This window comes from Pezoporus occidentalis, unplaced genomic scaffold (genome assembly GCF_034315485.1).
Source record: "Pezoporus occidentalis ecotype Australia unplaced genomic scaffold, CSIRO_AGI_Poc_V1 ctg371, whole genome shotgun sequence".
Lineage (NCBI taxonomy): Eukaryota > Metazoa > Chordata > Aves > Psittaciformes > Psittacidae > Pezoporus > Pezoporus occidentalis.
In genome coordinates, this window is record NW_026915693.1 from 22,176 (window position 1) to 49,913 (window position 27,738).

Genomic DNA, 27,738 nt, shown 5'->3' on the forward strand with positions numbered 1-27,738 from the left:
TGAAGGGGGGGGGGGGGGGGGCGGGCGCCTCCCGGTATAAGTTGTTTATTTCTCTGGTTTGGCACAAAAAGGATCCGGCCCCCTCCTGCCCGGCCCTGCGCCCCCCAGTCTCTGTCCATTCTCACAGTTCAATGGTGTCACTGGAGAGGCTCCGGCTGTCCATTGCCTTGGCGATGGCTGGGAAGCCGCGGGGGCCATCCCGTTCGCAGCCCGGTGTCCCGGTGGGCAGCAGCAGCGGTGCCCGGCTGGGTGCCTCATCCATGGGCAGGCTGTCTGGCGAGGACAGCCCATGGCGCCAGGGGTTCCAGCTGATCTTCAGCGAGCTGCTGTCCAGCGAGCTGGTGGAGGCGGTGACGGTGATGGTGACGGTGCCGGGGGGATGCCGGGCGCCGGGCAGCTCCGTTAGCGAGCTGCACCTCACCATGCGGCCCAAGCCGGGGGTCCCGGCGGTGGCGGGTGTGGGGGAGCCCCGCAGCGACGTTCCGGAGCCGCGGCGGGGCCGCCCGAAGAGGCCGTCGTGCAGGAGGTGCCGGCGGCAGAGCGCCTGGTCGATGCTGCGGCGCAGGTCGATGGGGGACGGCGGGCGGAACCCCAGCTCGCCCAGCGACGGGGACGAGCCCTGCTCGAAGGCGGCGCAGGAGCGGGCGGCCGCCAGGTTGGGGCACTTGGGGCTGAGCCCCGGGCCCGCGGCGCTGCCCGCCCAGGGCTCGTTGCTGTCCTTGAGCGGCCGCAGCGGGAGCTGCTCCGCGGGGTTGCGGATGAGGCTCTTGGAGATGTCGTTGCCCGCTGCCCGCTCGGCGCCGCTGCCGCCGGTGCCGCCGCCGGCCCAATCGTAGCAGTTGTTGGGGTACTCGGGCGCCTCGGCTTTGCGGCCGGCGCAGAAGAACCGCAGCGCCTTGGCCCAGCAGGAGTGAGCGGCGGGGCTGCGGCGGCGGCAGCGGCAGCACAGGGGCTCGGTGGCGGCCGCCAGCAGCGCCAGCGCCGTGCCCAGCTCAGCCGCCCGCAGCCAGAGCTGCGCAGCCCAGCCCGGCCGGGAGAACCGCGCCGGGGTGCCCAGGACCCCGCGCAGCCACAGGGCGCTGTAGAGCTGCAGCCCGCACACGGGCAGCCCCGCAACCGCCGCCGCCAGCAGCGCCCTCGCCCCGCGCCCCGCGTCTTCGTGCGGTGCCCGCAGCACCCGCCAGCACCCGCAGAGCCCCCCCAGCAGCAGCAGCGCTCCCGCTCCGCAGCCCAGCGCCTGCAGCCCCAGCCCCGCAGCCGGGCCCAGCCTCGGCGGTAGCAGGTCCGCGGCCCCCAGCACCGCGCTCTGCAGCGCGGCCGCGGCCCCCAGCGCCGGCAGCCCCCGCAGCCACGCCGGCAGCAGCCGGAGCTGCGCCAAGCGCTGCAGGCGCTGCAGGAGGAGGGCGAAGGCGCCGAGCATCAGCGGGAAGGGGACGGTGCTGAGCAGCAGCAGCGCCCTCAGGGGCAGGCGGTGCCGTGCCCCGTAGGGGTCCAGCAGCAGGAAGGTGGCCCGCAGAAGACAGGCGCACAGCAGCAGCCCGTGGGCCCCTAGAATGTGGGGCAGGTTGAGGGGGCGCAGAGCAGCCGCCCAGGCCAGTCCCACCACGCAGCCCAGCGCCAGCAGCAGGAAGATGGCGGCTGCCCCATAGATGTGGGTCTCCCAGGTGAAGCCCAGCTGGTGCCGCAGCTCGGCCCAGCGCAGCCCCGTCCCATTGGACCCTGGTGATGGAGAAGGGTGGCTCAGCTGTGGTGTTTGCGGCGGCTGTGGTGGCTGTGGTGGATATGGTGTGGATGGGTGCCGTGGCGCTGGTTGTGGTGTCACCGCTGCCCGCCATGCTGTGACCGAAGGGGATGGGGTGCCGTGGGCAGGGGGGTTTGTCCCTGGGAAGCCTGCAGGCCGGACAAAGGGGATGGTTAGCGGTCCCTGCATTCACTCCCCATCCACAGGGGTATGCCCCATGCCAACCATAGCTGTGGCCAATGACACCTCTGGTGGTCTCCAGCAGGACCCCCCAGTGGCATGTCCTTGGTCACATCCCCGATCCCCAAGTGGAAACCCGCTCCTGCTGGGCTTTAGCACTAATCCCTACTGGCAGGACTAGATTAGGGCCATTGCCCAGCGCAATCCTGATTGAAGGTGTCACCGTGCCCTGGCTGGGAGGCCCAAGATAGCTGCATCCCCCCCGCCAGCCCTGATGCCCCATGGATGGGCTCCCATGGATGGGCTTGGATGCAGCCCTGCGTCACCTGAGTGCCGGGTGCTGTTTGTCCCTGCGGTGGGAGGTGCTGTTGGCTGTGGGGCGGCCTCGGTGGCGTTTGGGATGCTCATGGCTCCCACGGCGCCCCGGACCCGCTGCGGGGTCCCGACGTCCTCCTCAGGCAGCAGCCCTGCGAAAGAGGGCAGAGCCGGGCGCTGGCACCCACAGGGAGCGTGGTCCCTACCGCATGGTCCCTCCTGCTCCTACCTGTGCCGGGGAGGTCCGTTGTGATGCTGGAGTTGTGGGGCAGCAGTGCAGGGCCAGTGCTGAGCGCAGCCCCCGGGGCAGGCTGGGGTACCCCCTGTCCCATCGGGCCGGGGTCCGTGCGAGGGGCTGCGTCCCCGGTGCCGGCAGTGCTGTGGCTGAGCGGGGCTCTGCGAGTGCTGCGCTGGTGGGATGGGAGCGGCCGGGTCCAGGGCTCAGCCAGCCCCAACGATGGGGCTGCGGGGGGCAGCAGTGAGGCAGAGCTGAGCGGAGCCAGGGAGGGTATGGCGGGACCCCCCAAGTCCCCCTGTGTGCCCAATGACTGTGTGGAGCCAGGGCTGGTGTGGGCACTCCTGCCCTTGGGGTGGGAGACAGGGCCGGTGCTCAGAGGAACCAGTGTCCCCATGGCCGCTGTGGGTCCCTCCGCCACTGATTGTCCCCCTCCGTGGGCACCTGTCCCCACCCCATTGCGCACCCCCGCTGCCGGCACGGGGATCAGGGCGATGGTGGACACGGTTGGCCGAGGGCTGGGGGTGCTGTGCCTTGCCCAGGGCGGCCCTGAGGAGCCCAGCCCCGTGTCCACGGGCACCTCAGGGCCTGGTGCCCCCAGCGCAGAGCCATGGGGCAGCGAGGTCTCCCCGTGGGGACTGTTCCAGCCTTTGGCCTCGTGTCCTTGCCCGGCGATGAGCATCTCCTCCGCCACGTCCGGGGCCGCGCCGGCACCTCCCGTGGTGCTTTCCGTCTCCGGAGGTGCCCCCATGGCCTCTCCTGCCCGCAGCGGTGGGAACCAGTGCACGGGGCTGCTGCCGCCCCAGCGCTCACCCCCGGGGGCCCCGGCACCGCTCGGCTCCCCTGAGGCTTCCCAGGCTGGGGACAGGCCCGGCCACCGCTGACCCCAGGCTGGGCCGTGCCGGGGGTCCCTGCTCTGCTGCAGGGTCCTGCCTGGGGTCAGGCCCTCCGGCACCGGCCCCCGTGCACCGGCGGGGCCCCCGGCAGCAAGGAGGAGTCCCCAGGTGACCAGCAGTGCTGCAGCCATGGTGAGTGCCAGGCGGCCCTGCGGGGATGGGGGCTCTGTGAGCTTGGGGGGCTCATGTCACCGGCCATGGGGCCACTGTGCCCACAGACACCCATTGTCATGGCTGTCCTGGGGACCCTTCCCAGCTGGCCCCATCCCTGGTCTCCCTGCTGACAGTGGCCCCATTCCCGGTCTTCCTCTTCCCAGTGCCCCCAGTGCTCATGGTCCCCATCACGGTGTCCCCAGTGCTGGTGGTCCTTAGTGCTTAGTGGTCCCTGCTCCCAGCATCCCCGGTGTCCCCATCCCCGGTGTCCCCATCCCTGATGCTCCATCCCCGGTGTCCCCATCCCCGGTGTCCCGGCGGCCCCGCTCTGGCGCGCACCGTTCACCTTGGCGCGTCCCCGGCTGCATCCCGCTGGGGATGCCCGGCCCCGCGCGCTCCCGCCGCCACCGCCGCCGCACACGGGAACGGGAACGGGGACGGGACCGCCCGGTTGCAGCGGCGGGGCCGCGCTGCGAGGCCGGCACCATCGCGGGGCCGGTTCAGCCGCCGCATCCCGCGGACCCCCGCCTGCCGCGGCCCCACTGCTCGATGCTCGGTACCCGGTGCCCGGGCCGCGGCGCGTCCAGCCCCCTCCCGCCGCCCGCCGCAGCACGGGAGGCCCCGGTGCGGGTGCCGGCCGCAGCCCCCCCGCTGACCTGCCGGTGCCGGTGCCGGTGCCGGTGCCGGTGCCGGTGCCGGTGCCGGTGCGGGCCGGGCGCTGCAAGCGGAGCGGGCGGCGGCGGCGGCAGCCGGTCACGCGCCGCCCCAAGCCGCGGGCACCCGCGCGGGAACCCGCCCGCACCGGGAGGCGGCGGGCGGGGGGGGGGGGTGCTGCGGGGCCGCTCGGGAGCGGTTGGAGCCGGCGTGCGGGGACGGGAAGTGGGGGAGCGGGCACCGGGTGGGTCCCGGAGAGGCGGCTGGGGTGAGATACGGGGAGCAGGACCCTGTGGGCTGGGAGAACGGCGGGGCAGCAGCGGGGATGCTGCGGTGGAGGGGATGGACAAGCAGGGCGGGCAGGGCAGGCGGGACCCTGTCGGGTCCTCGGGCAGGTCTATGGGTGCCCCTGGTCCCTGGCACCTTCCTACCCCGCAGCTCCTGCCCGCCCTGCACGGGGCAGGCAGCAGCCTGGCAGCCGCTGTGCTCTGGGGCCCTGCCAAGTGCAGGTAATTAGCTAATCAGGTAATTGTCCCGCTGGAGAGCTGCCCGCTTGGCCAGGCTTTGGGTTGGCATTGGCACGGCCTCAAAGTGACGCTGGCTCCGGGCACTGGCACACAGGTGGTGCTCCCCGGTCCCTCGGGCAGCACCAGAGCCACCGCAGCTGTGGCAAACCCCTGTCACCACCATTGCTCTCTTCTCACCCAGGACAGCGGGGACAGGACAAGGGGGAATGGCTTTAACCCGCCAGAGATGAGCTCTTAGGCAGAAGCTCTTCCCTGTGAGGGTGCTGAGACGCTGGCACAGGGTGCCCAGAGAAGCTGTGGCTGCCCCATCCCTGGCAGTGTTCAAGGCCAGGGACTTGCCTGGTGCAGGGAGAGGCTCCACTGGCTGCTGTTGCTGTTACATCTCCTTTCTCCAGGGTTTTTGGTTGCTGTCATGTGCATGTAGTCGGGGGCTGTGGTGGTCCCTGCATCGTATCCCACTGCTGCTTCATCTCTGGGGTGCTGGGGAGCCTTGCCCTGCTCTGTCTCAGCACAGAGACACCTCCAGAGGTCCCTCCAAGCTCAGCCATGTGCTGCAGAGCTGCTGCCTGCAGGCCAGGGCCTGAACCCATCTCCATCGACCCCATGGAGCTGGTTCTGCCCAGCACAGGCTATGCTGGGGTGGAGGTGGGTAGTGGAGGATGATGTGATCTGCATGGCCATGATGCCATCATGCAGCCCCTCTGCTCACCCCAAGGCTCAGGGGGCTCCCCATCTCTCCCCCACTGCCTTCTCCTTGTTAGTTATCATCATTGAACCAGTGTGGAACGGGAAGGGTGGAGGTTTCCTTCTTTAAACATCAGAGAGGAGCTGAACAAACGAATCCTCCCAGCTCCTTGATCCAGGGCAGTTAAAAGAGCAGCCGTCTGCTCACCCGCGGGAACAGGATCCTGCCTCTCCCCAAAGACCAACACAGCCATGCTGGACTTTGGCAAGCACACAATGAGTTTATTACAGCCAGGAAAAAGGGATCGCAGCCTTCCCCCTCAGGACAGCGAAGCTGCACTGTGCAGATTCGTGGCAATAGAGCTCTTTTGTCAACACCAAATGCTGCTTTTGCTGATAATTACTCAGATTGCAAATCAGATGTGTCTGACCTGGGTGTTTTGGAGCAACTCCTCACCTGAGAGGTTCCTAAAGAACAAGGGCTGTCCATCAGTGGCTTCATCTGCTCAGTGTGAATGTCACATTTTTGGCTCCCATTTGAGACCACTGCCCTTGAGAAGTGCACACTGGAGAATTCCTTGGTTAGCCAAGAGATGTGAGAGGCAAATCATTTCCTGAGTTTTCTGAAACCAAGAATTTTCTGCTTGAAAGGAGAAGAAACGCAATAACTGGTGAACCCGAGGTGGTGGGATTTGGGTTTCCTCAGCGAAACTTGTTCCTGTCCAAACAAATCTGAACCTTACTGATATTAACAAGAACAATGAACACTGTTGCTGCCCGGGGAGCTCAGAACCTGAACTCTTGAGACACACAAACCAGCATAGAGACTAAGTGAGAAACAGCAGAGTAAAGCCTCTGGCCACAGAGAGGTTATTACACCTAGCCGGAGAGTTTCAGGCAGGCCTCAGTGCTGAGACTGCTTGAGCTGCTCATCTGTGCTCTGCCTTCTCCCTGCTGAGTGTCTGGGTCATACCATGTAAATATGACTGTATTTTGAGCCTAGGGCACCTCTGCTGGGAGCAGGGAGCAAACTAATACAGATCCCATTGGCTTTCCATGCTAAGGGGGAGTTTCCCCTTGATCCCACGCAGTCCCTTACAACAAAAGTGGGCAATAACACTTCCAAGCATCCAGGCACCTTGTTTCTGATTAAGCAGGTAGCTCCTGCAAGGATAAACTGATGGCACTGAGGACCCTGATCAGGCAACAAAACCCTTCAATCAGAATAATCACTGTCAAAAACTAGAGAGCAACAGCCCATGTTCTGCTGAGGCAGCGCAGCAACAGGATAGGGCTTCTTGGTGCTTCCAGGGCTTTGGAGGCTGAAGCAGCTCATCTGTTTGTCACCTGTGGTGCTACACAGGGAAAAGGTATTCTCCTGAGGTGAGGAATCCAGGAGGTACCTTTTCACAATGGAAACGTTTTCTCTCTTTTGCATTTCCAAGCTTCTCTTTCTCTTGTCTGCAAGTTGCTGCAGGCTTTTATCGGAGCAGGGCACTGGTGGGAAGTGCTTTGTAAGCCTTGTCTGAGTGCTGAGGACCTGCTGGTTGGGAGCTGAGCTGGAGCTTCCCAAATTGAGAGCAACCTTGTACCTGGGAAAGCTGTTTTTTCTGGAGCTCTCCAACTCAATAGTCCCATTTGCCTTCCTTTGCTTGAGCCCAGCCTCAGCACATCGGGAGAGCTCACCTTTTCTCACAGCAGGGCACGTTTTCTTCCTTCCCATTGCTTTATTCCAGGGGATCCTTCCTTGCTTCTGCTTCACTTTGTTCCTTACAGCTGCATTCTCCACCTCATGGTCCATGTTCCAGTTGCTGTCTCTTCTCCCAGGCACATCTTTCTGAAGGTGGGAAGCTTGGGGCTGCCTCTGTCGCGATGGCATCATGGATTGGAACCCTCGAGTGCTTCTCCTGATCGCCTTCCTCAGTGGAGTGGGTAGAGGCACATCCTGTGGTGCAGGACAGTGCCTCTTCTGATGCCCTCCCAAAAAGTGACTGTGAGCGCAGCACATGCAAGGGTGGTTGACACATCTCTGTGATTCTGAACTGTATTTCACCTCCTGCAATGAGGAGTGTTCTCTACGCACCTCGGCAGCACTGGGGCTGACGTTCCCTTCTGAGGCTGTGTTTAGGTCATCTATAGATGTGCCATCCCCAGTGACCTGGTTCCTCTTGGGGGAGTCTCTGTGCTGCTCCCCCTGTCTCACGCTGGGGAAGTGAAAGGGACCCAAGGGGCTCTGCTCATGCAGAGCACAGAGCTGGCATGGGCCAGGAGAGGTCTGGGAGGAGTTATCAGCCATGGCAGGGCGGGCTTTGGCAATAGAAATGAACGTGTGCAGCTCATCTAAAGTGTTAGGGAGCTTCAGGAAGCCAAGTTCTTCACACAGCTTCAGGTGCTGATCTCTCAGCTGAGCTGGCAGCGACTCCAGACCCTCCTTCAGCAGCTGGACACTGGATTTCACATCTAGAAGCTCTGCATCTTTCTGGGGAAGCAGCAAGCAGACCACAAGCAGTCAGCAGCATGTTAAAACGTGCAAGAAGAGTATTTAAATCAGAAACTTAAGGTACTGTGTGTCAGACCCCTTAAATTGTGTAATTGAACCAAAGATCAGCCATTTATATCTACTTGTGTAATGCATGTTCTCAAACTAGATTCAGATTAGGTATTAGGAAGTTCTTCCCTGTGAGGGTGCTGAGGCGCTGGCACAGGGTGCCCAGAGAAGCTGTGGCTGCCCCATCCCTGGCAGTGTTCAAGGCCAGCTTGGATGGTGCTTGGAGCACCCTGCTCTAGTGGAGAGTGCCCCTGCCCATGGCAGCAGGTTGGAACTGGTTGAGCTTTAAGGTCCCTTCCAACCCAAACCAGTCTGGGATTGTAGGATTCTATGAAACTGTCCCACAGAAGTGAGAGGCTGGGATTGGGGCATACCCCTAACCCGGGGTGTGTCCTCTCTCCCAGGAGCACTGCCTCCTCATGTGCTGGCATGACACATCTTTGCCAAAAGCAATTTGTGCAGCAGGGCCTTTAGAGAAGCCCAACCTGTCCAGGAGCTCTCTGACAGCTCGCTCTTTCACCACTGACACCTACTTATTCTTTTTTCACCTCTTCTTTCCTCTCCCTGGGGAAGCAGCCAGCTGAAGGGACAAGGCACTGCACCTCCGCGAGATGCTCTCCCCTCACAGGCACGCACTGCACCACCTCCTCCAGTGGAGGCATGTGCCAGCGTGAGGAAGCAGTGCTCCATCATCACCACTTGCCACAACAGGGCACTGTTGGGCTCCCCTCTTTCCCAATCAGGGTTTCATCAGAGCTTACAGCACTGTCAGCCAGTGCTCGCTTAAGCATCAGTCAGTATCTAGCCTAGAATTAGCATTTTGATGTCTTTCCCCCTTCGTTAGAACAGGAGCAGTCTACTTTATAACCCACCATTGGAAGGCAATCTAATGTTCAGTTCATATTTTGTAGAAGTGGGGGAAATCCAGAGTGAAGGCTCAGAAAGAAAGGTTAATTTCTGCACTTACTGCTGCGAGTCTCCTCTCCATCTCCAGCAGCGCCTGCTCCGTTTGGCTTTTGTCTGTCAGAGCTTTCAGCACCAAACCACACTGACTCTGAAAAGCATCTTGCACTAAACAGGGAAATCAATAAAAACCCATATTTGGTCTTTCATTTGTAAATGTGAATAAAGCACTGTCAATACTATCGCTATTTACTCCACGGCTCGGCATGAGATACTTCCCTGTGCTGTGCAACCATAGTGATTTGCCTGCTGAGATCTCTCTGAGCCCCAAGCCATGAACAATAGGGTGGATGTTTAATGCAAAGCACTTGGAATTTATAAGATGGTGAGCACAGGCCAAACCTCATTTACTGAGCTCTATTAATATGGCAGCTGGAGATGAAAGGCTACGTGAAGCTGCTGAACTTCCTCTGCTCAGTGCAAGGATGAGGCTTAGTTGTCTGCCAGCTGTACAAGAGGCACAGCCAGAGGGGGACCCCAGTATAGCTGATGCACCCCAGTATAACCAGTGTTTGGGCAGCTGCAGCTGGAATACTGTAAGGTTGTGAGGGCCATGGCAATGTCCTGTGGAGAGGGTTTCAAATTGGAGGAAGATGCTCTTGCTGAAAAACTGATCAAAAATAGGGATTTGTGCTGTATGATTGGACAATTCCTGCCCCCATGCAGCTGCAATTCCAGGAACCACTGCTGTGCCTAATACACTCCAGCCAGGAATGTGGTTTACAGCCTGTGTGGGGATGAAAAATCCTTAGCAATCTTACAGAAGTCTTCCTTTAACGTCATAAATTAGGATGGAGAGAAAGAGCTGTTCCCTAAACATTCCTGAGAACAGGCAGGAAGGTGTGTCCAGATGGTGTGGCTGGGGTGGAATGTTGGCACAGAACAGGATCCAAAGCGTTCCTGCTAAAACAAAAGCATTGCCAAGCACACGGGCCGGGATGACTGAAACTCCGGAGTCCTGGACTAGCACTGAGCAGTCAGAGTAAACCCCACATTTCAACAAGTGGCTACAAGAACTCTGTGATTAATTAGTCCACTTTCACTACAGACCCAATGTGTTCGATTGACTTTGGTGTTGGTGGAATTGAGAGCTTGAAGCTGTTGCTGCACATGGAGTATATCAGGGCACCTCTTGCCCCAGAGACTTGTGCTCCCAGGCTGCACAGTGCTCAGGATCACTTCTCCTGCCCAGCTATTTTCATTAAGCTTGCAGGGACTTAATTATCTCGGTGAGCTGTGCCCTCTGTCAGGCTCTAGGTGGAACTGGTTAAAGAGCTAAAAACTATTAGGGAGAGGCAGGCAGAAAGGGATTGTACAGGCTTTGCTGCTGTGAGAAAACAGGGGTGTTTTTAAAAGGTACATTTGGGAAGGGAGAAAGAGATCTGAGCAATTATGGGATTATTGGTTTGTTCTCACACTGTGCAGGGTTTTAGAATAGATTTTAGGGGAAAGAGTACTCAAAGGCATGGGGGAAAATGGAATGAAATGGAACAAGGTTTTGTAAAAGGTGGATTGGGCCTGACTAATGTAGTGCATTAGGATGAGATAGGTGATTTCTTAGACAAAGGCAGTGGCCTTGCTGCAGACACAAATAGAGCTTTTCTGTGGAAGCTGTCATGTAATATGAAAATAAAAAAGCTGAGAAAAATTAAGTGATTAAGCCTCAGTTAAAGGGAAAACATCAGCTCTTGGGAAGGGTAGCATGAGAGGACAAGGCAGGTATGGAAGGTGCTCCTCAAGGCCTCCCCATGGGCAAAACCTGCTTAAAATCACCTGGGTGCAAAAACCTGAAGGCATTTAGGTAATTAGAAGGTAATTAGAAGACATGGGCTCAAATGCCAGCACCAGGGGCTGTGCTGAAACAGGGCAGCGTGGTGGGATACAGACTTTGGCTGGTGGGGAGTGCTGGAAGTCCCTGTACACCTGTAGCTGTCCTCGTGCAAGGTAAGAGATTGAGCATGGACACGTGCAGAGGAGAGCTAGAAGATAATGAAGTGCTTAGTGATAATCTCCTCTTATGAAAGGAGATTGAAAGTGTATGGCTTATTCAGTGCAGCAGAGGTGTCTGGTGGTGTGAGGCTGGAGGTGCTGTGCTGTTGTATAGCACAGCTTCTGCTTAAGAGATGCTGCTTTGCTGAGAGGAGATGTATTCTTTGCCTTCATATGAAGGAGTGATGCTTGGGCACAGCATAAGCTGTGAGAAGGAGCCCTCATCCTCACATGCATCGAGTTAAACCACCTCCTAGATGTAGGTTTGGGGGGAATTTCTTCATTTTCTCAGGGTGTCCATCACCACATGGCTTTGCCTTGTTCTCTGTAGGAGTGTGGCTGATTTCTGAGGATTATCTGCACATATTTCAGCAATAAGCTCTCTGCTGTTGCAGGCAATTTTCTTGTACTTGCTCTTTCACTGCCGTTTTTAAGCTTTTAGTCTTTTGCTCTGACAGATTTAGACTTCTTAACAAATCACAAGGGGAAAGCTGCGGCTTGCAGAATGGGTTTGTAGTGGTGGGGAGAATGTTTGAGTGGGCCTTCAAGACCTTTGGTTAGACCTCAGGGCTACTAGGAACCTGAGAGCAGGGTTTTACCAGCCTTATCCTAGCCTGCAAGCCTTTAAAGGGGAGGAAAACAGCAGGGACTGTAGGAGGAAACTCCTTTCACACACCTTCATCACCTTCCACTGTGCCACAGTGGGGCTATAGGAAGGCCAGCAGCAGCGAGCTCCCATTAGCTTGCTGCTCTTCTCCATTCACTTAATTTTAGTTTAGGACTATTTTTATAACTTTCTTGTTTCTCTCCCCTGTCTGTTCTCCTACAACATGGTATCCTCTGACTAAAAATAACCCTGCATCCACTGGGCTTGTGATCTGCACATAGGTTTGACTCAGCATAGCATGCTGCAGGCAAGCAACTGGCAGCCAGGCTTTTGAATGCGCTTCGTTTGTAGTGTAGGAGTGTTCTGCAGGATAAAACCACTCTCAGCACAGGGGAGGGGCATTCTCTTTCCCTCCCTGGCTTCCATACCATGAGAGTGTTCAGGCTTGTCAAACCCTATTAAAGAAAATAAAAAATGACTTAAAATATAGGGATTGAGGTGACCAAATGAGATCAGATTAAGGAGCCTGTTAGTCAAGTCTCTTGTTTTTGAAAATGATCAAGAACAGCTGCCTCAGAGCAAGTTTCTCCCAAATAAACCCTGCAGCAGATAGTTACTGAATAACTTGATCACTGAGAGAAAGCCTTTACTCCATTAATGGGTGGTTTATGCACAGACTTGTGCCTCTCAAGGTATTTAAACAAAGCAGTCTTTTACACTGTGTTTTGATTTGCTGTAGCATGGTCTTTGGATGCTACTTGTTTCCATTAATAACCTAAGGAATGTGAAATCTGGCATCAGATAAAATGCTGTAGGACCTTGGGATAGGTCTGCCCCCCTGTGCTGCAGAGGGCTCCCCCAAATCAGCATGCACTCCCAGCAGCTGAGAACTCTAGTGAAAGCAGTCAAAGAAGGAGCCAGAGCCTCACAGCCCAGGAATATTAAACATCAACTCTTTCTGATGCCTATCTATCATCTGCAGTTCGTCCTAGATTGGCACTGACAGTGCAGAGGCTTTAAATAACACTTTGGAGAGAGGTTGAGTGCAGCGGGGGAATAGGAGGTGGTACAAACCCAGTGAGACGTGAGACAAGACAGCTGTGGGGCTCAGCCTAGTGCTGTGTTTTCTGCCTGGGCAGTAACTGAGCTGTATGCCAGTGAGTGAGACATTTGGGCTGTCACAGCTGCATCCTGTTTGGATCATTGCCAGTCACTGCACGGCTCATTAGCAGCTGCATGGGAAAGGTGTTTCTTTTATGAACTTTAAATCTTGGCTTTTCAATCCATACAGAACTTAAATCCCAGACTGGCTTGGGCTGAAGGGACCTTAAAGCTCCTCCAGCCCCAACCCCTGCCACGGGCAGGGACCCCTTCCACTAGAGCAGCTTGCTCCAAGCCCCTGTGTCCAACCTGGCCTTGAACACTGCCAGGGATGGGGCAGCCACAGCTTCTCTGGGCACCCTGTGCCAGCGCCTCAGCACCCTCACAGGGAAGAGCTTCTGCCTCAGAGCTCATCTCAGTCTCCCCTCTGGCAGGTTAAAGCCATTCCCCTTGGCCTGTTCCTACAGGCCCCTGTCTAAAGCTCCTCTCCAGGTTTCTTGTTGGCCCCTTTAGGCACTGGAGCTGCTCTAAGGTCTGAGGAGTCTTGAAACAAGCCATGTTTGAAAACTGCCCACCAGGTCCTGTATTTCGTCAGAGAATTGCATCAGCTTCTACCTCTGTAAGGGTCATGTTGCACGTTATTGTGTCACCCTTGCTGGCAGGAGCACCAGAGGATTGCCTGTGAAAATGCTGGCTGGGAATACGCTTCTTATTTGCAATGGAGTCAAGGTGGTGTGGAGGACATGGTTGTTAGGAACTGTCACAGCTGGAACTGCCAGACAGCAGGAGAGCAAAGCTGTTCTGGGAGGGCTGAGCTGTGAAAACTGGGATTTGTATGGAAAAAAATATAGAAAGTTTGCTAGAAGTGGGGGTATATAAATAAAATGAGAAAAGCATAACAATCATGAGTTAGGGGACCTGAAACCAGAAGGAAAGAGTAAATGATGAGCAGGTAACTCAACCAGGTGGAAGAACTGAGGGCGTGTGGTCTGCTTGCCTCTCCCCATCCCTGTGCACAGCACACCAAGATGTGACCAAGTAACAGAGCAGCTATGGGAGCTACTTGGGCAAACACTGCCTCATCTGCAGTGTCAGACACAGCTCCATCCACTGTGTGCAAGCACATATGGACAAACACTCCATGGAGAGCACTTTTTATAGCTCTTCCTGCATGCCAGACCAACAGCATTTGGAAATCTGTGCTGAAAAACATTGTCTGTTTTGTTCTTGCCCACTGGCTCTGAAGGCTGCCAAACGTCTTGCTCCCCACTGCTATAACTGCAGCCTGCCATACTCTATAAGCTTTTAATGAAGACGGGCTTGATTTCAAGTTCCACCTTTCTTTGTTTTGCAGATCTGTTTCATGGTCCTGGTGTGCTACTTCTTGCCTTGAAAAGAGCTTCTTCATCTTCTGCATTCCTCTCCTACATGTGAAGTCTTCTGCTGCCAATGATTTACTGTGTCTCTCCCATGTCACCCACATCCCAAGGTACTGTGTCATCAGCCACTGTCATTCCGTGCTTTATCAGCTCTGAATGTAGCACATTATCACCTGAGTTTAGGAAGGGAATTGCCTCAGTTGGGATCTTTTCAAGGCACTAGGGCAGGTATTTATTTAGTGGGAGCTTAATTACCCATTGCTGTGATAGAGTCAAATGGCAGCATTTATCAGCAATTAAGCAGTGACAGATGAACCTCCCCTAAATATAAAAAGAACAACATTGTGGAGCATGTGATGATTTTCATTATAGATTCAACATTCTGCAGCATGATACATTGCAGAAAGAGCCAATTTTTCTTTTCAATTGCTTTGAAAATCTAGCAGCAGGCACCTCGGGGAGGCTTCTCATTTCATTCAAGGCACATTTATTTAAAATGAGTACGGAGAAGAAACAGGACAGCTGAGTAAATGGTATGGAGTGAAAAGGGGGAATTGTGAACAACAGATTTGATTTTCAGTGCCATGACAACAATTTCTGTGTACAAGGTGTATGAAATCAGGCAAAGTCCTGTCAGAGAGTGGGTGAGTTGAGGTGCTGAAGGAATTGGGAGATGGGCAAATGCATAATGGGAAGCTTGGGCTGGCCAAAGCAGACGGATTCTTGCTTACATTAAGGTCTCGTTGAGAGCACTTGCCAAGCACAGCAAGGGAGTGTTCTCGGTATAACAGGATTGGTATTTCATATTTCAGACTATTGCAACCTCCAGCAGAATGAACCAGGCTCCACTCTTTCTGCCTGAGAGGACTGTGCTGACTTAAAGGGTATCTGTCAAAGCTGTGCTTCGTGGAAGCCGCGTTTTACCACCCAGTAAATATTATAATGCTTTTGTGAAGGTCTGCTACCTTGATCTCACAAGGTAAAGCATGCACTGAAGGGTTCTTCCTCTTGCACAGAGGTCAAGCACTGAGCAATGTCCTGACAGGGTGTTGATAAAAAATCACACCAGCATTAAAGATTAATGCCCTCTCAAAGGCTCGGGCATAAGCCAAATTAGAAACAATTCCTCTGAAGCACTTTCCCTCGGCAAAGACTGCTGTGACAAGCCTCTTCAGAGACAGGGCTGTTCTAAAGTGGTTTACACTGCTGGCTTTATGGGGAGATCACCTTTCTGTCATGGCAATAGCATGTTTCACTATCTGCTTCTTGAGAAATGAGCAGTACTAGTTTTGTTCATATCTAAAATATGACCACTTCAAGCCACAGAGAGGAGCAATGGAAGGCTTCAAACTAACACATGAAAATCTGAGAAATCCTGAAAAACTGAAACTGGATACTTGGGATATAAATATCCAAGTTATTTTTACTGTGTTTTCCACTAGAGCTTCACATAGTCTAAAAATGATGATACTCCAGGCAGAACATGAAAACACGGAAGTGCATTTATCTGTGCATGGTATCTAACCACGAAACACCTAAGTTCCTTGACACAAGAGAGGAGAGAAAAGGAAAATATGGCAGAGCAAGAATAGAAAACCAGACAAGTCCATGCGATGGATAAGACTCATTTGCTCTTCTCCCTTGGGAAGAGCAGCTGTGAGTGGCATGACCTGCCTAGTTTACCCCCTCTTGGAGACAACACGCTGACATTCAGCAGTTTGACTGTGCCCTCTGCTGTTAACAGAAATACAGAAAGGACTTGCGTGTCTTGGAGATGGTTTCTAAGTGAGCCAAAATGGATTTGTTTCTTGAATCACATGTTTCTCCAAACTGGTCCAAGCATCCTTGCAGCTGCAAAAACAAAGGTAAAGGGAAGAAAATTAATACATTGCCCTTTTTTGGTGTCAAAACCACAACCCCAAATGCCTCAGAATAACAACTGCAACTCATGAAATGGAACTCCCTGAAAAAAAGTGATTTATCTGTTCAGCTTTGGTTGCAACCCCAAAGCTGATCTGGAATGGCTTATGAAATGTTGCAGACCTCTTAAGAGGTTGCAAACTAGAGATACTGATCTGTAAAATAGCACTAATAATTACATTGAACAATTATAAATATGGTAGGGGGAAGACCTTTACGTTCACACAGTAAGGCCACATTGACTTATTCCCAAGAGTAGACTACTTTCTTCAGGCAGAAGGAAACAAGAACTACTATTTGCAGACATTGCAGCTATCACAGCCTGCTCTTGCTCCTGAGACCCAGAGAAATCCTACTGCTGACTTTGAGGCAAGGCCCTAAAGACCTTGCCCCTATGGACAAGCCACAGAGACAATGGTCTATATAAAAACCCTGACAGCCATTGGTTTAAAGTATTTGAGTGCTCAAGACAAATAGTGTAATAATGGAACTAGCACAGTAAATGAGAGAAGGTGAATGTTCTGTAGCATTTCTAGCTCATTATTCTGCAGTCTGAATTTGAATTAACTTACCCCTTGAAGCTTGTCTTTGATACTGGAAATAAAGGTGCTTAAAACCTCACTAAAATGCAAAAAAAAAGGAAAAAACAAAACCAAATATAAATCAGACATGTATGTTACTGAAGTAGACAGAAATTGAGAAGATCACAGTAAACATGAGGCATGAAACACTGCAAGGCATAGTGTAGTGCATAATATAAGCACAGAAACATGCTTACTTTGGGGGGGGGACGCGGACGGACACTGTTTACTGTTTGAAGTCACCTTATTTGTTTTAGGAAAGCATGGGTTCTGATGTGTAGAGTAAGGAAAAACCCCTCTATATACCATGTATGTTTATGTCATGTACATGGAGTTGGGTTTTTAACTCTTCCATTTTTGGCCTAGCATTTGTGCCTCTCTCAAGAGTTTTAGTTGGCATTTCCACAACTGTCCCTTAGTTGCTGGGGTGTCACCACAGCTCTATCTGCTCTGGAAGGACACAACCTTGGCGAAGGTGACATGCCAATTGCTGGGATACATGGATGTTGTACTTGAATTAAATATCTGTGGGAAAAGCATGGGAAAAGCTTCAGTATCAACAAAGCCCATGCCAGGAAGAACAAATACTGCAAATCCTTTTCTCCTGTGGTCTCTGTTATCCATCCTTTTAAGTTGAGTGAGCCTGTGCTCATGATTAACCCACCAAACCAAATCCTAAGCAAAGTGATAACATATTTCCTCTCGGAAGAGCCAGGTAATTTAAAATCAGTCCTTTAGTGATCCAAATTGCAACAAGAAAAAGGTGGAGGCCAGGTAGAGTCTAGTTATGAGAATTAGGAGGGCTTTCTGAAAGCTTCCTAGCCTTATGGAAAGGAAGATATTAATTTGATTAGTCAAACTTGCAGGTGATACAAATTGATAAACTGGGAGAGAATCTGGAGCATAGGAAGGAGCATAATTAATTTAAAGAAGATATAAAGGATAATTAAGAGTTCTGCCTAAACAATAAAAACTATTGGTTCATTTCTCCTAATTCACTTACAAAACCCCTCCTCTTCTCCAATAGGCACTACAGAATCAACTTCACCTTGTCAGAAACAGTGCCCATTGCAAAAGAGCAAAGGATACATAGCCGGATTTGATCACAGGTTTTAATAACAATGCATTTCACTTTGTATATTACATTATAAAATGTACAGTGCTAAGAATTATTTATAGGTGCACTGGGAAGTTTGCCATCTTTCATTTCTGAGCTTCAAACGGTTTGCTTGTTCCTTAAGGTCCTTCTGGGCCTACTTGACCGTTTCATTCTTAACATCTGACAAAGAGCAGAGGCAAACCACAGGGGGCACATTCCACTTGCCTGTTACCAAACCACAGGATATAAAAATCTTGTTTACAAGTGAAATTCTAGAGATACGTGCTGATTTTAAAAGGGATAATCATTTCATCTTCCGCTGCACGCAAGTATGCTTGGCTATCTCCACTTTTGGCCTGAATGCAAAGGCTGTGCTCAGAGCCCCTTCAATCAGTCCCAACACAGTGTATCATTTGAGAAATATGGGTTTTCACAGAGAATCAATAGCGAAAATCCCCTGCTGATGAGATAAAGAAGGACAAAGGTGAAGTCAGGTTAGAGTTGTGTTGTTCGTTGTGGTTTATGGCTGAGTGCGTTACATAAATCACATTGGAAATAAACCCGATTTTCTTATCCTGTGGCTCTTTCCAATCAGAGATTGTTTAAAACCTGAAAAGATACTTTTCTTGGAGAAATATGCAGCTCTGTCATGTATGACTTTGAAGAGGGGAAGAAGGACCTGCAGGGAGTGCTAACCACCAGCACAGAAAGGATTTTCAATGGACGCTTTACATACCGATCATATTTGTCCTTTATTTTGTTCTTATTCACTTCAAAACTTTCCAAGATATTTTTCACTCTTCCCGCACCAAAATGAAGTGGAGCTTTTTCTTTTATCTCTTCATCAAATAGCTGTGGTTTCATCTGGTATTTGGTGAAAATACTGGGCTCGCTCTGTTGCACAAAAGGAAGAAAAACTGTTGGAGTATAAAAATAACCAGAACATTCATTAGGGGGAAAAAAAAACCCACAAACATTTGTTTCTCGAGTGCTTTGCATACAGGTCACAGTGATTGGATGTGACAGATTAGATTGGACGAGATGATTAAGAATTTCATGAGATTATGCCTCACTTAGCATGCCTGGTTAGATCAACTCCCTGTGGAACTGAGATCCAGCCCAAATGCCTCCAGACTCAGGCTTTTCTCTCATTTTGGGTATTTTCAGTTGGTTACAATCATGAGGTGTGCAGATTTTCACTCTCTGTATGCTCAATACAGAGACTATAAATGAATCCCAGTATTTGGAAGCAGGAGCAACTCCTTGGTTGCTCCAAGCCCCATCCAACCTGGCCTTGAACACTGCCAGGGATGGGGCAGCCACAGCTTCTCTGGGTACCCTGTGCCAGTGCCTCAGCACCCTCACAGGGAAGAGCTTCTGCCTAAGATCTAATCTAAATAGATAGATATATAGACAACATAAGTACCAAGTTATCTGACAAGACTAGAACTAGTTACCAGTTGGTTTTAGCATTTTCCATTGACTTTGAATGGAGGCTGTGTGCCTGCATGGGACTGAAGGAGGGTGAGACTCACATCTTGGGAGTTGTGCTGTCCCGGCTGTGTGCCCAGCTCCAGCAGAGCGGCTGCTGGCTGCACATTCTCTGGGCAGAACTGGGAGCCAAAGAGCAGCTGAGAGTCACTCAAACTCGAGTAGTCACTGGGAGCGCTGCTCCGGATGGAAAACTTATTTGACCTGCAATGGGACAGAGTGGGTTGTGAATGGGTATTGAGCAATTCAAAAGCCAAACAGAATTCCCTGCACACCCTGCAGGAGCCATTCAAGCATGACCCACACCAACGTGTCCATTTTCACTCTACTGTTCCTCTAACTGTTAAATAATGTTTAACAGCATGTGGTTTTGTTACTCAAAGCCAACAGGTTTATCTTAAACTGGGTACAAACACAGTGTGCGAGCTCTGCAGTCACCTTGCAGGGTTAAAGTGTTTCCCCAGCATGTCCTACAGGCAGCAGACCAAACCCAGGACTGACCAGTTCATCCTACCTGCTCTGCTGGTCAGTGTTAATTTAAGGCACACTGTGGGGTTTGCCCCCAGCAAGTGCCAGGTTACTCTCTTGTCACCATCTGGGTAATAATTCTTGTTGTAGCTCATGCTGCTTGGTGGATTTGGAAGGCAGTTCCAACTGAGTAAACCTTTCTGACTGACAGTTGATGTTTCTTGGGCATATATTCTCTAGATGCCTAGAGTCTGATATGCTGGAACAACAAATAAATGGGTAGCATATGGCTGGACAAATTGATCTGGATTGTCAGAAATATTTCAGATGTAATTATGCACTACTCAGAAGTTCTTTGTTTTCCCCTGAAGGCCTCCCAGATGAACCTTTTCCAGCCAGCCTTGACTTTGTGCTGTGTTGCTCTGATTCTACTTCTCTTCAGAGACACAGCTTCTACTGCTTTATGGACTAGGCTCACGGCACAGTACCAGCTTCCCTTAGACAAGGGTTTCCCTATGCAGCTGCACCATTACTTCTCATTGTGTCAGGGGCTGGTTTTGGTTCTTTGCTAGCAAAGATACAGACTCTTTTCATTCTTCACATGATTGCTGGTCCATTGCTCCACATCTGCGAGGTCTGATGGGGTGCTAGGCCCAAATGTTAGAAAAGCTGGATGAGGTTTATACTCTCAGTTCTTGCTGGGTTTTAAGCTATCAAAATGGAGAGGTGTGTTGCTGCCTTTGGAATTACAGGACAGTATCAATGAAAAGACTCTTACACAGGGTTTTCTTTCCATATCACATCATAGAAGTAAAGAAGGAACAGGAAACTAATTCAGGCGTCTAACAAAAGATGATCACCACAACAGTTATTAGCAGTGACATGTCCCGTTAATCCCCGGTTTTGGAAGGAGCCCAAACATCACATACACAACAGGGCAGGGATTTAGTAGCAGTACTTGAACTGCTCAGTTTCCCTCTTTATTATTTAATGGTGCCAGTGACAATATCGTATTAAAACTTTTGGCTTTAAGCTCAGTGAGTTCACTGAGCTGCAGGCAAAAATAGATGAGGTATGTATGGGCCTCTGGAGCCTTAAAAAGCCTGAGAAATCTATCTGAATTCAAAGCTTCTCCCTTGATCTGTCTCTGGACCCAAATCTATTAAGAAAAGAATCTGAACACAACTTTCACCATCTCAGATCAGCTTTGTGAAAAACCCCCAAACTTCTTAATCCCCAGGCAGTACCAGGATTAAGAGCACACGGGATGCTGTGTCCCTGCATAGGCAGAACCTCTGCTTGCATTGTATCACATCTCCTGCACCAGTTTTCTAAATCCTCCTGTCTTCCCAATGAAAAAAGCTTCCTCTTAGTTTAAGGAAGGTTTTATAATCCTTAAGTGCTCCACTGCCTTGTCAAACTGCCTTTGAAAGTGTTTGGCATGACATCCTGCAACCTGCTCATTTTCTCGGTTCCTTCACATTACTTAATGCCTCAAGTACAGGAATCCTGTAACAAAGAGTTTTGTGATGGGTATTTTGAGGAGAATTGAGCTGAGAGGACTTTAGGAGGCAAGTGACTGCACAGGCTCACTCTGCACTGACCCTAGGACCAAAGGTGGCTATTGGCTGCTCTACAGCCTCTGTTTTCTGTCTTAAATCCAACTATTTTGCTGGTTGATTTAGAGACTAAATTTCCACTTCTGGAATTTAGGAGGAGAGATGAAAGATGTCTCTTGAATACACTCATTCCCCTGAGCAATGGATTTCTTTCTCCCTTGCTTCATTAACAATTCATTTACTAACAAGACCATCTAAGCCTGGTCCAGGTGTGGCCCTGGTGTATCTCCCTATTCCTGATGGTGAGGTCAGACAAGTGTGATCAGATCTGTGACCAGATCCATGTTCCACAGCTCTTCTCACCACCTGACCATTCCCTTCAGGATGCCTGAGCTGCAGGGATGCACGCACCATCCTAAATATAAACCAGGAGGAAACATCCTAGATATATAATCCCAGTTAGAAGTCCCTCCTAGGTGATGCAATAGTTTACTTCAGGAGAACTTCTAGCTTTCTGCTAGCATAAGACATTCCCCAACTCCTTCATGCATTTTGTGCCCATAATGTTTCTGTATATGTATCTCCAAATTAGACACATAAGGCAAGTTATTGTCAGCCCCAAGAAACACTAAATCATCCTCTGCTGACTGGTGGAATGGTTTCTTTTTCCCACCTAACTTCATGCAAGGTACTGGAATATTGGCAACCTCAAAGCTTTCTGTAACATGAGTGCGATCTAAAAGCTGTGTAGCCCCCTGCGTATGTGGGGAGTCAGCTGGTTCTGTGCAGACTCAGTTTCCCTGTTGCCAGCAGGAATCTCCCCTCCACAGGAGAAGTTTGATCTTTTGGGAGCTTCTTTCATTCCTCCTAAGTTCTGATTGTCACTTCCATATATTTTAGCACAACCATAACCAAATATTCACCTTTCCTTCGGGGTTCTGCCTTGCCCCCAACCAGCTGTCAGATACAACCCAAGAGAAACACAGCATGAGATAAAAACACCTTCTTCTTGTGTTTCCTACATACTTCTAGGGGCATCAAACAAGCTAAAAATGCATGAGGGCTTATCAGTCTTCTCTGTTCTTTGGATCCATCCTCATTTGCCAACAGTAAGGTTGAAGAGTCATTTGGAAAAGCAAAGTGAGCCTTCTCCAGTTTGCAAAATAACATCTATTGGCAGTGCTGTCATGAGGGATTTTGTTTGGTTCTGTCATTCCCGCTGAACCTGTGCCAGCATCCCTCTCCTTCCCCAGCACTGTGGGTGAAGCTCACTTGCACCTTCCTAACACATTTCTTTACAGTGCAGTGAAGTCTCTTTCCCAAAGAAGAGATCTTTTTCTCCTTGTAGTAATCTTGAGCTACTCAAGATTCTAAATCAGTGCTATGAAGTTCCTGTTCTGATTCCCCTCCAGGAAATTTCCCAGCTCTTTCTGCTCTCCTCATGGAGTGACCAGGGCTGCAGCACAGCAAATCCAATTGAAATTCTGGGAGCTGCTGTTCACCTGCTTTTCCTCCTGGATTTAATCTGTATCTATAGGAACTGTCTCTGGCTCTGCTGTGCTGTTCTCGTCATCACTACTTGCTGCCTGCCAATGTGTTCAGCAAATGGAGCTTTAGGTACAGAGGAGCTTCAGCATCATGGGGCCTGGAGCACCTTAAATCAAGGAGGTTTAGCTTCCAGCCATTTGCCACCCCTTCACTGGGAACAGCCGCAACATAAAATTGTTATTCTGCTTCCTGCCCTCTGGAACTGCATGACCTGCTTGCTGCAGATCATGTGCACCGTATCCTGAAAGGAATGTCTACATACAGATCTTGGCACTGACCCTAATACATGAACCACAAGGAAATCCCTCTCAGTTACTCAGCTCAAACACTGCCTCCAGTTTCCAGATTTCAGGCTTAAAGCTCTTCTGGTCTTGTTTTAATTCCTCAAGGTCATTTTCTATGTTCTATCAGCCATTCCATTATTCATTTGGCTGTGATTCAACACTGCCCAGACATTCCTCACCTTGGAAACTGTGTTAGCCTTATGACAAGAGATGCTTGCCTGTTGCAATGACTTACAGAGACTTTTCCTTAGGAGGAGATTGAGATTTCCATGGAGCAGTCCTGTTTACTTATGCATAATGTATCCCTGACCATATTAAGAGTTAGGCATCTAGAGAAAGAGGGGTTTCTTTGCTTTCCCCCAGCCTCAAGCTGTCCTCCATAGCCCTGGTTTCTCTTTCTTCCAGGGCTCAGGATTTTTACAGCTGCTCTCCTGGTCTTTTTCCTGGCTGTCTCCATTTTCTGCTTATTCTGGGGCCATAAGGCAATTTCAGAACACATGGCCCTGCTATGTGGGGTGGAATTTCATGGGATAATGGATTGCATGAGGTTGTTGTATTTGGAAGTTTTTTCTCAGCAGCAGAAATAAGCCATAGGTGGTAGTAGCAGCCCATGTAGGCCTTAACTTACAGCACCCCTTTTGAATGCCTCTAATATTTTCATCATATATTGGCCTTACACACACTTTGGCAGGCTTCCTTTGGAAGTTGATGTGTTAGTAGCTTTTATGCCTTTAGCAAATTGCTGTATCTCTCATGGGACAAGAAAATTCTCATAACTCCCATTCCAGATAATAATGTATCAGTTTCTTTTTTCCTATTTTTCATTGTCTTTCATTGCCTGGAGGTTGCCTTCTTATTTCCAGTAGTCTCCTTTACCATGCCTGTCCGCTACTGGTCCTTCTCATGTCTGATCTGATAGCTGGTACATTCTGACCTGCAACATGAAGTCTAAATAACCTCTAGGTCTCAAGCAAGTATTTAACCCTTTTGGCTCTTCAGTTCAATTTCTTTCTAGTGAGCTTCCTTATCACTACATCAGTGGGTTTTAAAACTAAACAGCAGTGGGTTGTTTGGCTTCTGTTGCTCCTGCAGAGATGTTGACTCCAGTTCGTACTGTCACTCATGGTAGCACTACAACAGCAATACCCTGAAGGCAGGTCTTGTGCTCAGCTCAGGGTCAAGGCCAGACGTGTCCCTTCCCCTGGGAGTGCCTGGCAGGTATTTATGGAGTGTGAAAAAGTTCTTTCCTCATCACACCCTGATGGTGCTTATCCGGTTGGTAAAAGGCTGATTGAAGCATCTCTGCTGTTGCAGCTGCTGTTCTCACGTCCTCTTTCTTTCCTGCCCTCCTGGCTGGGCAGGCAGCAGCGCTGCTCCAATGCCACACATTCCCTAATGAAATCTGGCATTTCAGACCACAAAAACTGTGCCTTTGTTGAGATGTTCAAATTGAGCGTAAGCTTTCTCCACTGTACAGTTGTCATTCTGTGTGCCCCTCTCCCACCTTCTTAAATGGTTGGCATCCTGATGTTACAGTGTCCAGCTAGATAGCCTTCCCTCTGCTGCATCTCTAGGACCAATATTAAATCAATATTCATACCTAAAACCAGGTAAAACAGAGACTTCTTTTCCCCCACCCTATTTCTCAGGCTGCTAGTGGTTACAGAGCAGCACATGTGTGTCTGACAGATAACAAATAAACCCCAGAGCAGTCTGTGGCTTGTGCAGAACCACTGCATGAGGGTGCAGCATCACTGGAGCTCTGCATTTCCTAGGGACCGGGTAGCAGCTGCTCTCAGATGTAACACCCTGACTCAAGCTTGCACAGAGCTCACAGCGTGATTCATACCCTACCTGGATTATACACTGATTTTATGTTTCATCCTTAAAGCTCCATCAAAGACAGTATTCTGGGGATTATACAGGATACCCTGCTGTGATGGGAAAGGGTTTCAGCAACAGAAACAGAGCCAGGGAAACATAATCAACACCTTTTCCCTCCATTTCAAACACACACAAGCATGTGCTCCTATGAGTAATAATTTTTGCCTTTCTAACAAGCCAATTCTCCTCCCGAGAACCTTTTCCCCCTTTTTAGCTCCTCTAAAACCCCAGCTGCATTTTCAGGGACATTTTCTGCCCTACTCGAGCCTTTTGAAGTCACTTGCAAAAAAGGATCCCTGTCCAAACAGGCACCTGTGTGTCTTCGACTCTTTTCTTTTCCTATTGCATGACTACATAGAATGACTTATATAGTTAATAGAAACATATATATAAAAATATGTAATATTCCATGTTATTATATATAATAATATGTATTTTTATCTATTCTCTGAATCCCCCTGCTCACTCTCTGACCAGAAAGAAAGCCACAAGTTCTCAAACTTACTGAAAACACAGTTAAAAGAGAAAAGAAATCTGCAGGTAGCAAGAGGACAATAGAATTGCTCAATGCATATTTATAAAGACAAAGCCAAGACAGATATAAACATGTTTTTTCCTACATTGCTTCCCCTTTGGCCTCCACAGCTGTGCAAATTCGATTAATTCATATATATATATATTTATAATGGGCCAGGAAACCACAATTATGTTTTCATTATCATCCATCATTGCGGTAACGCCGGCCCAAGGAGACGGTGTGACTGAAACTGTGAATTTGAGCAGCATTTAGTTACGTCAGTGAGTTATTTAACTAACAGAGGCTCGGAGGAGCAAATCCATCAGTGAGCTTCAAACCAGGGATGGATCTTGCTGTCTATTTAGCTGTGTGATGCAAAGGGTGATGCTCTGCTGTAGAACATAGAACAATGCCAGCCTTACGCACTTGTTCCCCAGATGTTTACATCCATATAATACTTGTCGTTTCACTCTGTGTTGTATTTGCAGGGGGTTCTGGCTGCTCCAGCTGGGTAAAAACCACCCCTTGAGCCATGTGTGTGAATGCAGGATGTGGAATAATGTGGGAGTTACGTAACGTGGAGCAGTATTGCAGATCACTGTTTGCTTTATCTGCGCAGGCAGATGGAGATGGAGCAGTTCAGTTGTCTCATTAGAGATCGGACTAATGGGACTGCCCTGTAGAACCCAGGGAGCAGCTTTCATAAATCCAGCAGTGGTGGATCTATGGCAGGATGGGAGCAAGGCAGGCACACGCAGGGTCATGGATTACACTAATTAACCACCATTAACTGGTAATCAACCACAGATCAGTTCTAGATGTGTTTCACCCGGTCACTTTCAACCCAGGGTGTTTATATACATTATATGTATACATCTCTCCTCCCCAGGGCGCAGCTTACAGCCATGCTGGGGTTTAGATTCACAGTGATGGTGAATCTATGGCAGGCTGGGAGCAAGGCGTGACACACACAGGGTCATGGAGTAGGCTGATTACCCACCATTAACAATACATCAATTCTTACCTGCTTCACCCCATTGCTATCAGACACACTGGGTGTTTACATACATTATACATACATCTGTCCCCCCTCCATGGCTCACCCGGTGGCTGTCGGTGTGCTCAGCATTTCCTTGATGTTCCAGACGTTCGGATTCATGTTCTCCCCACAGCCAACACCCTCGCTGCAAGCTCCTGGCCCTCACCTCTGCTCCCGCCTCTCCTACCACATGGTGGGCACACAGCCACACTGCCCTGCAGCAAGGAGCGGGAAAGGGATGGATAAGGATGGATAAAGATGGATAAAGCCCTGTGTGGGAGGAGAATCCCCTTGTGCCCCCTCACTGTGGGGAGAGCCGGGAGGGCCCAGCCCTGCAGGCCCAGCCGACATGGCAGCCCCAGGGCTGGGCCTGGTGCCTCTGCATGGGCCCAGGGTGAAGACCCCAGGCTGGGGTCCATGGATCTCACCCCGGGGCTGTGGATCCAGCCTTATTCCCAGCTCTGATCTCTCCCCAGGTCACTCATGGCGGGCACACAGCCAGACCCTTCCCTCTGCTTGGCAGCAGAGCTCCGGGCTCACGGGGACATCGCTGGGCAAGGGGAGGAAGAGGAGGCGCGGAGCCTGATGCACTGAGGTACGCTCCCATGGGAGCATGGAATGGTTTGGGTTGGGAGGGACCTTAAAGCTCCTCCAGCTCCAACCCCTGCCACGGGCAGGGACCCCTTCCACTAGAGCAGCTTGCTCCAAGCCCCTGTGTCCAACCTGGCCTTGAACACTGCCAGGGATGGGGCAGCCACAGCTTCTCTGGGCACCCTGTGCCAGCGCCTCAGCACCCTCACAGGGAAGAGCTTCTGCCTAAGAGCTCATCTCAGTCTCCCCTCTGGCAGGTTAAAGCCATTCCCCTTGGCCTGTCCCTACAGGCCCTTGTCCAAAGCCCCTCTCCAGGTTTCCTGTAACCCCTTTAGGTACTTCAGCCTGGTGGCCGTGGACCTCATTTACTTCACGTCCAGAGGCTTGTGTGGTCTCTCATGTAAACACCTCTTACAGAGACAGAACGATTTAATTTCATCCATTAGAAGTATGACAGAAATAACCCATCCTCTAAACACTCTGTGGAGAAAGTTTCTCAAATATGGAATCTTTCCCTTGTGCTCTTGTATCCTACATCTTCAGGAATGGAAAACGAGCATGTTTACTTGCCTGCTTTTTTAATCCTTTAGTTCAAAACAATCCCAAAACTAGATGAAATGCTTGGTTGCTGGTTCTAATACAGCACCTTATGAAGTAGAGTATATAGAAATAATGTCGATATAAATTCATGGGTAGATTGAAGGACTACTCACATTCCCCTTTATGCTCCTTTGGCTTTAGTATTAAAGGGAGCCTGGAGCTCAGAGGTGTCAAAATAATGGCTT

General features: G+C 50.9%; 2 protein-coding genes and 1 long non-coding RNA gene across 4 annotated transcripts; 1 reads left to right on the top strand and 2 right to left on the bottom strand.

Annotated features, from left to right (window-relative positions):
• Positions 1-5: 5 nt before the first annotated feature.
• On the bottom strand, positions 6-4,258 carry PRRT3 (proline rich transmembrane protein 3). Its single transcript, XM_062631704.1, has 4 exons — positions 4,177-4,258; positions 2,466-3,516; positions 2,248-2,388; positions 6-1,890 (listed from the first exon to the last, which is right to left on the bottom strand). The coding sequence occupies exons 2-4, from the start codon at positions 3,496-3,498 to the stop codon at positions 122-124; spliced, it is 2,943 nt and encodes a 980-aa protein (XP_062487688.1). The 5' UTR covers positions 3,499-3,516; positions 4,177-4,258; the 3' UTR covers positions 6-121.
• Positions 4,259-5,641: 1,383 nt separating this feature from the next.
• On the bottom strand, positions 5,642-27,045 carry IHO1 (interactor of HORMAD1 1). 2 transcript variants are annotated; one of them, XM_062631681.1, is made up of 8 exons: positions 26,791-27,045; positions 26,427-26,577; positions 19,108-19,267; positions 18,309-18,466; positions 16,465-16,513; positions 15,736-15,823; positions 8,901-9,004; positions 5,642-7,864 (listed from the first exon to the last, which is right to left on the bottom strand). In XM_062631681.1, the coding sequence occupies exons 2-8, from the start codon at positions 26,480-26,482 to the stop codon at positions 6,602-6,604; spliced, it is 1,878 nt and encodes a 625-aa protein (XP_062487665.1). In that variant the 5' UTR covers positions 26,483-26,577; positions 26,791-27,045; the 3' UTR covers positions 5,642-6,601. The 2 variants fall into 2 exon arrangements, with proteins under 2 accessions (XP_062487665.1, XP_062487666.1); XM_062631682.1 differs by lacking the exon at positions 26,791-27,045 and having other exon boundaries at positions 26,427-26,585.
• On the top strand, positions 10,748-18,315 carry LOC134170358 (uncharacterized). Its single transcript, XR_009967255.1, has 3 exons — positions 10,748-10,840; positions 13,948-14,082; positions 17,501-18,315. It is a non-coding gene; the product is annotated as an uncharacterized LOC134170358 (long non-coding RNA).
• Positions 27,046-27,738: the final 693 nt, after the last annotated feature.

Coding starts and splice junctions, on each gene's coding strand:
- PRRT3 (XM_062631704.1), bottom strand. CDS start 3,498: ATGGCTGCAGCACTGCTGGTCACCTGGGGACTCCTCCTTGCTGCCGGG. Junction 2,389..2,465: donor AACGGACCTCCCCGGCACAG/GTAGGAGCAGGA, acceptor CCTCTTTCGCAG/GGCTGCTGCCTGAGGAGGAC. Junction 1,891..2,247: donor AAACAGCACCCGGCACTCAG/GTGACGCAGGGC, acceptor TCCGGCCTGCAG/GCTTCCCAGGGACAAACCCC.
- IHO1 (XM_062631681.1), bottom strand. CDS start 26,482: ATGAATCCGAACGTCTGGAACATCAAGGAAATGCTGAGCACACCGACA. Junction 18,467..19,107: donor GACAGCACAACTCCCAAGAT/GTGAGTCTCACC, acceptor TTTGTGCAACAG/AGCGAGCCCAGTATTTTCAC. Junction 9,005..15,735: donor AGAAACCATCTCCAAGACAC/GCAAGTCCTTTC, acceptor TTCCCTGTTTAG/TGCAAGATGCTTTTCAGAGT.